Source organism: Mauremys mutica, chromosome 4 (genome assembly GCF_020497125.1).
Source record: "Mauremys mutica isolate MM-2020 ecotype Southern chromosome 4, ASM2049712v1, whole genome shotgun sequence".
NCBI lineage: Eukaryota > Metazoa > Chordata > Testudines > Geoemydidae > Mauremys > Mauremys mutica.
The window spans coordinates 160,496,821-160,507,957 of record NC_059075.1 but is presented as its reverse complement, the minus strand read 5'-3'; the positions used below and the strand labels follow the sequence as shown (position 1 = coordinate 160,507,957).

The window sequence follows — 11,137 nt, the reverse complement described above, 5'->3', positions numbered from 1 at the left end:
GCCTAGGCACTGGCACGGGCAACAGAGGTGAAAAGAAAAAAGGGTTTTTGTCAGTCCTGAATCAAGCACGGGCAACATAGAATTTTAGAGTGATTAGAAATACCAACCAGCTGATTTGGAAGAGAAATTGGCAAAATATTTGTTGATTTATAAACCTTCAACCCCAATAAAAAAGGATTCGGCTGCACTCTGGCTATTGTGGGAAACCTGTAATGAGGTGTTCCTCCAGCTGGCAAACGGCCGAGCAGAAGATACTACACTGTGTGAAAAGCTCGGAGCGAGTGAGCAAGACGCAGACAAATGGAAGTATGGACTACAGGGGTCCACGGCCAATTGGACATGCTTAAGGACACCCTACAGGAACTAAAAGTGAGGGAAAAGGGATTACTGGAACAGGTAGAGGAAAAAGATAAAATATCAAGAGAAAACCAAGTCCTACAGGGCATGGTGAAGAAATTAAAGCTAGAACAGGGCAGAGCACCTGCAAGCATAACCGCTGTGAATCAATTATCAAGCAGCTTAAGCAGAAGCTAGGCTTTGCAACCCGCCAGGTTGCAGCAGTCGCAGCAGGAGAATGGGATCAAACCTTGCCCAGAGGAAACCCGGACTGGGAGGAGGAAATATAGAACCTCAGGGAAACTTGGGAGAGGAATATATGGGATAATGTGCAGGAATGTAGGCATGATGAGCTCACTCCCATAGCCCTGGTAGCAGCGATCCAACGCACCACCGAAATGTCTCCCGTAGATGGTGAGGGTAGCATGATCGTTACCACAGTTCCAGTATCGGCCACCGATTTAAAGGCGATGGCTGGACATTTGGGGACCCAGAAGTGAGACGCCTTTTCTAGTTGGTGTACCAACACATTTTTACTTGCAGCAAGGGAAGGGCTAACTGCCTTGTAAGTCCATTGACTCATGGGGGTATGTGCGGCCCCGGAAATTAGAGCCACTCTGGATAGATTGGTTGTTACTGAGGACGTCGGTATCCTGGGTCTAATGGCAACATTTGGGGAACAGATAGGCAGGTGTAACTTTATAGCACAAGTTGTAGCCTCCGTCCAGGAGCCTAATGAAGACCCCGAGAATTATTCAACTGGACGGGCTCTGATGCAAGTAATGGCTGGTCTGGTAACACTTGACGGTGCCACCCCCATAGATGAGCTACCATTTAGCATCCAGTCCTTAAGGGATTGCGCTGCCTCTTTGGCCTCCTATTACTCTGGTAAACTTGCATTTTGGCAGAATAACTAGCCAGCTAACCTAGAGGAGCTAAGGGGACTGGTCCAACAAATAACCACTCACTCTGGACCACAACCCACTACAGTAACGCCTCACTTAATGTTGTAGTTATGTTCCTGGAAAATGCGACTTTAAGTGAAACGATGTTAAGAGAATCCAATTTCCCCATAAGAATGAATGTAAATGGGGGGGTTAGGTTCCAGAGAAATTTTTTTTGCCACTATATTATAGTACTATAGTTGGGAGGTGCCCCCGCCTTATCCCACACAGACACAGCCACTGGCACTGGAGACAATGAGGCAGGCCAGGAGGCTGAAGGTGCTGTAGGCTAGGAGAAGCACATTGCACAACAGCAGCGGCAGCTTCCCCTACTCTGCAAGCGCCAGGGGCAGAGGGGCTCAACCCTCGGCCTGCCCATTCCACCCCTTCCCCCAAGCCGCCACCCTTAACCTGCTTCTTCTTCCCCCCTTCCCCTTTACTCCGCACGCAGAGTCCTCACTCCTCCCGCTTCCCGAACGCCACAAGCCAGCTGATTGCCGCAGGCAGGAGGCAGGGGGGGGGAGGCACGCTGCATCCTCGCTCTTCCCCCCTCCCTCCTGCCCGTGGTAATCAGCTGGTTTGCGGCATTGAGGAGGGAGGGGGTTGTCTGCACACTGAGTCCTCGCTCCTCCCCCCTCCCTCCTGAACGCCACAAGCCAGCTGATTGCCGCAGACAGGAGGCAGGAGGAGGAGGGGGAAAGCACTTATCCGCGGGGTATGCCAGCGGGCGGGAGGCGCTGGGGTGGGTGTAGAGGAGCTGATGGGGGGCTGCCAGCTGTGGACAAAGCAGGCAGCCAAACGACGTTATAGCGAAGCATTGCACAACTTTCAATGGAGCATGTTCTGTAATTGAGCAGGGACATACGATCGAAACAACATTAAATGAAAGGCTGTTAAGTGGGGAGTTACTGTACTAGCAAAAGGAGGAGAAAGGCCAATTGCAGCATTATCAGCCTGGCAAAATGAGGAATGGCGCCAGAAATTCCCCTTGGTCTGGACTCAAAAGAAAACAGGCTGTGGTAAAATCAATGCCTGTGTAAAAATTGTTGCGGACTTAGTGCCTCCCCAAAAACAATATTTTTATCCAAAGGAGGTGGAGGCCCAATTGGTACAAACTATCCAGGAGCTGGAAGAGGAGGGAGGAATCAGAAAAACAAAGTCACCCTTCTACTCCCCTGTATGGCCGGTACTAAAAACAGAGGGCTAGTCCTGGCGCCTAACAACGGCCTACAGGAGGATGAACACAGGTACAATACCTATGGCTCCTATTGTGGCGGACATGACACAGGTTATACAAAAGGTCCAAGCCACATCGAAATATTTTTCAGTAATTGATTTATCCAATTGTTTCTTTGCTATTCCCCTAAACCTCAACTCACAGGATCCTTTTGCCTTTACAATAAAAGAACAGCAGTGGACTTTTTGTCGATTGCCCCAAGGGTATCACAACAGTCTGGCAATCGCACACCGGCAAGTGATAGATATGCTGGATAGATTGAGTCCGCAAGATAGACCATTTGTGTTTTTATATGTGGATGATATTTTAGCCTTTGGGGAAACTGAGGCACAGACTCAGATGATAACTGAAAAAGTGTTAGCATTAATCTAGTAAAACCAGGATTTAGGGTAGCCTTGGATAAGGATCGACTGGTGCAGCCGCAAGTCACATATTTGGGTATAATTATTGGAAAGAAGGAAGGTAAATAGACCAGCGCCAGGTGAGAGCCCTACTAGAAATGCCAGCTCCTACTGACACCCACTCCTTGAGTGTACTATTGGGAGGCTTTAACTTTCTCAGATCACACATTGACAAGTATACTGAAATAACGCACTCCCTATGGCGATTACTAAAGACAAAGGCAAATTGGAAGTGGGGAGTACAGCAGGATGCTGCTTTAAGGCTTTTAAAGCAAAAGGCTTCAGAGCTCCAGCACTGTGTTTTCCCGATGAGTCACAGCCTTTTGTTATTCGATTGTCTGCCAAACAATACAGCCTTGGCTGCTACGCTATTACAAAATAATGAGGATGGAAAACTGGTTCCAGTAGCATATGAATCCAGGAAGCTACGAGGAGCTGAGATAAATATTGATCCCTGGGAACGCAAATGCCTGGTAGCCATCCAGGCAGTGCAAATCTTTTGAACCAATCACAGGAATAGCTCCAGTCACTATTCAAAGCACCCAAACTAAACTAAAATACATTTTGTCAGGGAAACTGATGGGAAGGAAAGTCTCTATACTTGAATGGCACAATGGATGCTGATTTTAATTAACAGAGGGGTAACCATGAAAACTCTATCCAAAACAGATATGTTAACACATGCTTTAATTGAAAAAGGAAACCGGCACGACTGTCCAGAGGTTACTCTGGAACAGAGAATTGCTCTAGTGGAGGCACCCCCACTAGACGAACTGGATACGATAGGACAAGAGAAGCATATTTGGTTCACTGATGGAAGTGCAATGGTAAAAAATGGGAAAGGTGTGTAAAATATGCAGTAATCAATTTAGACAAGGAGATTATTCAGGGCCAGCTGGACCACAGGTCAGCCCAACATGCTGAATAACATTCAGTTTATCAGGTTCTGAAACAATATGAGGACTCCCCATGGCCAGTGTATATTTACGCTGATAGTGATTTTTGCGTAAAGGGAATTCAGTTCTGGATGCAGGACTGGAAAAGAAATGGGTGGAAAGCGGCGGATGGTAAAGTTATTGCATACTTAGATGAGTGGGAATGGATTTACCAGTGGGTAATAGAATCCTAAGCAATTGAAAATCGGGCTTGTGAAAGCCCACAACAAGGGAACAGGCAAGGAAGCCATTTGGAATAGTCGGGTGGATACAATAGCCCGACAACACAGTATAGCAATTGTAACTAGAAGCCAAGTTAAAAGCAACCCTAGTGATGTCCCCGAACCAATGGGTGCTGCTATAAATCATGGAATTCCAGGAAAAGTGGAAAGGCAAGAACTGATTAATGTAGCCCATCAGTTCATGCAGGAGGGGGTAAAAGGAACCTTAAATAGGTTAAGACAGGTTACAGAATGGAAAAAGATGGAAGATGATGTTAGAACATGGGTAAGGAATTGCATTCGGTGTGCACAGGATAGAGCACGACCCCCTCACTGGCAACCCATGATGCACCAATGGAGGCTCGGGCCCTGTCATAGGGTTCAGATTGATTTTATTGACAAGTTACCAAGAAGTAAAGATACATGTTAGTAATTATTGATTCCTTTTCAGGATGGGTAGAAACATTTCCCACTAAAATTAATAGCACCAAGGTGGTAGCTAAGAAGTTTTTTAATGAGGTGGTGTGGTGTGTAGATATGGTAGGTATGAGTCAGCAGTGTGCCCTTGTTGCCAAGAAGGCTAACGGCATTTTGGGCTGTATAAGTAGGGGCATTGCCAGCAGATCGAGGGACATGATCGTTCCCCTCTATTCGACATTGGTGAGGCCTCATCTGTAGTACTGTGTCCAGTTTTGGGCCCCACACTACAAGAAGGATGTGGAAAAATTGGAAAGCGTCCAGCGGAGGGCAACAAAAATGATTAGGGGGCTGGAGCACATGACTTATGAGGAGAGGCTGAGGGAACTCGGCTTGTTTAGTCTGCAGAAGAGAAGAATGAGGGGGGATTTAATAGCTGCTTTCAACTACCTGAAAGGGGGTTCCAAAGAGGATGGATCTAGACTGTTCTCAGTGGTACCTGATGACAGAACAAGGAGCAATGGTCTCAAGTTGTAGTGGGGAAGGTTTAGGTTGGATATTAGGAAAAACTTTTTCACTAGTTGGGTGGTGAAGCACTGGAATGGGTTACCTAGAGAGGTGATGGAATCTCCTTCCTTAGAGGTTTTTAAGGTCAGGCCTGACAAAGCCCTGGCTGGGATGATTTAGTTGGGAATTGGTCCTGCTTTGAGCAGTGGGTTGGACTAGATGACCTCCTGAGGTCCCTTCCAACCCTGATATTCTATGATTCAATGATTCTACCCCTGTAACAACAGATTCTGATAATGGGGTGGGGGCTTTGTTAGAGAAATTTTTACATCAATGTTACAAGCTTTAGGAATCAAACAAAAATTTCATATATCATATCGACCCCAATCCTCGGGTCAGGTAGAGTGGATGAACCGAACCATTAAGGAAGCACTGCGGAAAGTAGTAAATTCTGTGGGAAAAGATTGGCCAGACAAGCTGCCTCTCATTTTAGCAGCTATCCGCAGCAGCAACAGACTGAAAACCAAAATCTAGCCTTTTCAAATTATGTTTGGACACTCAAAGACCTTATGATTGACCCTAGCCACCTAACACAAGATCAGGGAGAAATTCCTAATGTAACACACCATGAATATTTACAGTGGCTTCAGCAGCTGCAAGAAGACAAAACCACTCTTCAATATAGGGCCAATCAAGCTATGGAACAAATGAATTAAACAATCCATGCACAAAAGCATACTGAAACCGCCCTATGGGAAACAGGGGATCAAGTTATGTATCTCAAATTGGGGAAAAGGGGCCACTCACTGGAATCAAAATGTGCAGGACCCTATTCCATAGTGGACCACTTCAGCCCAATGGTATACAGTATTGAGTGAGAAGGATGGAAAATTAAATGGGTACATGTCTTACAGATTAAACTTTTTGCATGAATAATAATGTCTTGGACTTTTTACAGGAAAGGACTCCTGGGATTTGGAACATAAGGTGCTGCTCGACCACTACTACCCTCCAAATCCATGAAACCTCAGTATCAAGTTTGGCAGTCCCTGTTCTTGGGGGCCTTTATCTCCCAGATATTAAAAAATATCTTGGAAGAGCCCACCTCAATCTCTCCCCTGGTCAATCATCATTCCCCCATAAATAATCAATCTTGGATCCCCATCAGGGAACCAGGAATCCTCTTAGAATGGTATGATAAAAATACAAATTGAATTCTGAGGCCACTAGGAAATACCAATATTTATGCCTGGGACGGGGAAGTAGGACTTAAGGTTCACCTTACAAACACCCCAGGAGTACCAAGCCACAGGGAAATAGGGGTTAAAGTAGAGGGTCATTATGGGGATACCACCTGGAGTTCCAGCTACCCATGATTACCATATCAGTGGGATGAGCCTCTTAAGACAGGGACAATACTAACTGTCACAGCAGCATATTGTCCAATATCGAATGGAGATTCAAACTTTTGGTCCCCAGATACGCGTACTAAGTCTTGGACCAAAGATGTTGCTTTCAAAAGAAGCACCCCGATCAGGATAAAGAAATCCAGACTGGTTGTAACTCAGAGTGACCCCATAAAGTTCCTCCTGAATCCTTTGTTAGTAGAAATTAAAATTAATATGGATTGGACCCAGCTGAATGTGTCAAGAGTGGAGCTAAACTGTTTGCCCTTCTCTCTGCCTATTTTAAAAGCCTGGATGGAAACATACCAAAGCCCCTATGGTCGGACCAAATGAGATATAGCAGACACTGTATTAGGAGGGGTTGGTTTTGGAACAGGGATTATGAATACGGTAGATTTAGAGATAATCAGAAATAAATTGAGCGCTTTATCACAATCACAGGAGAGTCTCCTACACAAGCAGGCAGATGCTAATGTGGATTTAGCACAAATAGGCCTAGGCAATCTGAAAGCGACATGGAATCTGTGGAAATGGTTAAACACCACCACCTGGCTACTGTACAAGGAACAGCTGGAATTGGGAAACAGAACTGCCTTAGCCATGGGGTGCACTGAGATGCAAATTCTTAGTTTAGCATCACTCGAACATGAAATGTTCTGAGCAATATCAGGAAATGTTAAAGTACTGGAACACCTTTTAAAAGAATGGAAAAGATCTTAGATGGGGAGGGATAGCTCAGTGGTTTGAGTATTAGCCTTCTAAACCCATGGTTGCAAGTTCAATCCTTGAAGGTGCCATTTAGGGAACTGGGGTAAAAATCTGCCTGGGGAATGACCCTGCTTTTAGCAGGGGGTTGGACTAGATGACCTTCTGAGGTCCCTTCCAATTCTATGATGCCTATAAGCATGAATGGATACAATATATCTCCAGCATGATTAAGTCTGAACTGGTACTAGGAGAAATTATTGTCAAAATTGCCCATCAGCAATCTGTGGAGGCAGAGCTATGGAAAGTCAGTCCAAAGCTGGAATGCAACTTGTGCCTAAGTTAACAATCAATGTGAAATTCAGAGCAAAGTATTATCCCCACATGCTTCCAGCAGTCTTACTGACCAAACTTCTTAGGTCAGGACACCTCCCCCAGTCCAACGGCTGCTTCCTTTATCCCTTCAGATGCAGTGAATCAACAGGCAGAGAGAGGGAGAGTAAGTGGTGTCTTTTTATAATCTGATCCTCCTTTTGAGAAACATTTCCACCTGGTTACCTGGAGACAAAATATCTATGTGCAAGGATGTTTCCTTGCTGCTTTTTCCTCACCTTTTTTATCAGGACAATACTGATCAGCAAATTATGAGTTTTCAAATGATACATTATAAGACATACATTAAAAGTGATTTCCATTAAATTTTAGCATTTGTTTGGGGGAGAGGTATTGGAAACCATTCAGGCCAGATCTTTGCTCTCTGGTATAGTTTTGGCTTTTCAGAGTATTCCCATTGACTCATAAGTAGCAAGCAGCACTAGGTTTGGTGGGGGTGCTAAGTGTTTTGAAGGATAAAGACCTTATTTGCAAGCTCTTTGAAGTAGGGATCTCTCTGCAAACTCCAAAGCTATGTGTTATTGTCCTACAGAGCATGTAAAAAACATAATAAGTCAGTCTACTCTGAGTTTTTGAGTTAGTGACACACACAAAGTGAAACCAGGAGTATGTTGCCTGTTTCTACAGGGCTCTGATGCACTTGCACTGCCTGGGTCCTAAACACTCATTTAAATACCCATCACCAACCACTTGATGTTTTACTTCCCTTCATATTTTCAGTGTTGTCACTTGTTTGTGTGTGGCTTTGTTTTGCTGTCTTCTTCTTCCTCCATACCTATGAACTTTTAAAAATGTATATTATATCTAGGTTTAGTATGCACAATAAATGACCTCGATATTTGTGCTGCACGTAACGTTCAATCTGAACATGGATTTCCTGTTTTACAGAGAAGCACCAAATTAACAATGGAGGGCAGATGGCTGTGGTCTCCTCCTGAGCTCCTCTGATCATCATATGGTCTCCATCAAGCACAATGCATGAACCTATCCTTCCTACTTTGGGGAATAACCTAGCAAGGGAAGGACATAGAATACCATGGTGATTGGCATGCGATAGATAGATAGATAGATAGATAGATAGATAGATAGATAGATAGATAGATAGATAGATAGATAGATAATCTGGAGAACTCTTGCATGTCTTACAGGTTATACATTTCACCTATTGGGGTTGGGACAATGAGTTGATTCTGAAACAATCAGTATGTTTCAGTAAAAGCAGCAAAGAATCCTGTGGCACTTTATAGACTAACAGACGTTTTGCAGCATGAGCTTTCGTGGGTGAATACCCACCTTCGTTTCAGGTGTATCTAACTTTCTGTTCCTTTGATACCAGACTTGTTGCTAAGACTGGTTGAATTTTTTTTTTGATTGGAAATTGGATTTTCAATTGAACTATTTTTTTCCATGAAATTATCTTTTCCCTGCAAATTATAAGATTTCCATTAAAAAGGCCAAACTCCTCTCCTCCCTAAACCGTGGCTGTAGGACTCTGGTGATGTTCCAGGGCAGTTCAGCTAGAGAAGAGACCATCATGGATCATGGGGGATGTAATCCAGCCTAGGAGCCTGGCCCATTCAAGAGATTGCTGGTGTGTGGTATCCGATGCACCCCCCGTGTTATTTCTAAGGAGAAAAGCTTTCAGTCTCCACTAACAAATCCCCTTTGTGGATCAGTTCTATGCAGTACCCGGCTTGCAATGAAAACAGCAGGATGAAATATACCCCTAACCTGTAACTCTGGTAGAAATTACATCATTTTATAATACAGTAGGAAAGAGTGGGGTGAATTAATCCCCAGGGCATGAAATACACCAAGGTGGCTTTGGTTCACTGAACCCATTAATTAGGTGTTATGGCTCTCTGAGCTCAGGTATTCCCAATTGCTTCAGGAATCATGTCTCATAGATCATAAATCTCACTATAAAACTTCCTGAATGCTCCAAACTGGCAGTTTATGACAACGAGGAAACGCCACCACATCTCTCTCTCTCTTCTCAGCAGGTATGTGCGATTGTCCTGAATTACATTCTCAGAAACACGCAGACACGATGGTGATCAGCATGTATTGAATTCAAGACCTCCAGCATTAAAAGCCTTAGCCCCAACTTCTACCCCTTTGGCTAACCGAATGTCTTCCTTGTTTGGAAAAATAGCCAATTACATAGTCACTGAAGTCAGTGCTTTTCATTGTGTCTCTGGGTTTTCATACAGGCTAAAGTAAATGCCAAAAAGCTTAATTAGCACAGGAAGCAACTTTACCCCAACCTGACATGCCAAACCAGAGAGCTCCCCATGCCCAAAGAGGGTAGAAAGATTGACACTCCTGTTCTCTCACCCCTTCTTTAGCTAACAAATAATCTCTCCAGACTGAGATGGTTTTCACCCTGATTGTCTTACAGCAGAATCACAATCACTGTTTGCTGCTCAGATTAGTGAACAGGAGTGTCTCTGTGTGGGGTTTGATTAACCTGTGTGTCATTCTATTTATGCAGTGTGTATTTTATCAAACAGCTGAAATGACTAGCTGTGAACATCTGGCTCTGTGGACTAAGCCCTTCCCCGAGTGGGTACTGACGTCCTTTGAGAAACTGATCTCCATTTATCTTCACTTACTTCATTACAGAGAAGAGACAGGTTTTCTGTACCATCCACCTGCACACATCTCTGCAGTTGCCTGATCTGTGTTCAGAGGAGATGGAAAAGGGAAATCACTCGGAGGCGACTGAATTCATTCTCTCAGGACTGACAGATCGTCCGGAGCTGCAGGTCCCCCTCATTGGGGTGTTCCTACTGATTTATGGTATCACCCTTGTAGGGAATGGGGGGATGATCTTGTTAATCACGATTGACCCCCGACTCCACACCCCCATGTACTTTTTCCTCAGTAATTTGTCTTTCTGTGACCTTTGCTTATCCTTGATAATTTCCCCTAAGATGCTGCTGAATCTCTTAGCACAGAGGAAAAGCATTTCTTACACTGCCTGCGCTGTGCAACTGTATCTCTATGTCGCTTTTTCAGATGTTGAGTGCCTCTTGCTGGCCCTGATGGCGTATGACCGTTATGTGGCCATCTGTAACCCACTGCGCTATATGGTCACCATGTCCAGGCAGCTTTGTAAACAGCTGGTGGCTGGGGTGTACACTGTGGGGTTGGTGGATTCAATGATACACACGTGTTTTACATTTCGGTTGTCATTCTGCAGCTCCAACATCATCAATCATTTCTTCTGTGACATCCCCCCACTGCTGGCGCTCTCCTGTTCTGACACCCGCATCAATGAGATTGTGATGTTTACTTTAGTGTGCTGCATTATAGTGAGCAGCCTTGTAACTGTCCTCCTCTCCTATGTCTATATCGCCTCCACCATCCTGGAGAGCCGCTCTGCTGAGGGCCGGCGCAAAGCCTTCTCCACCTGCTCTTTCCACTTGACAGCTGTGGTCCTTCTTTTTGGCACCTTTCTCTTCATGTATTTGCGTCCCACCTCCAGCTATTCCATGGACACAGACAAAGTAGCCTCAGTATTTTATACACTGGTGATCCCCATGTTGAACCCCCTCATCTACAGCCTGAGGAACACGGAGGTGAAGGATGCCCTGAGGAGAGCAATGAATAAACTCCTAACCAATTCCTGA

The 11,137-nt window shown here is 44.8% G+C and overlaps 1 protein-coding gene across 1 annotated transcript; it reads left to right on the top strand.

Moving 5' to 3' along the window:
* Nucleotides 1-7,019: 7,019 nt before the first annotated feature.
* LOC123369638 (olfactory receptor 1019-like) lies at nucleotides 7,020-11,137 on the top strand. Its single transcript, XM_045015446.1, has 2 exons — nucleotides 7,020-7,032; nucleotides 10,194-11,137. The coding sequence occupies exons 1-2, from the start codon at nucleotides 7,020-7,022 to the stop codon at nucleotides 11,135-11,137; spliced, it is 957 nt and encodes a 318-aa protein (XP_044871381.1).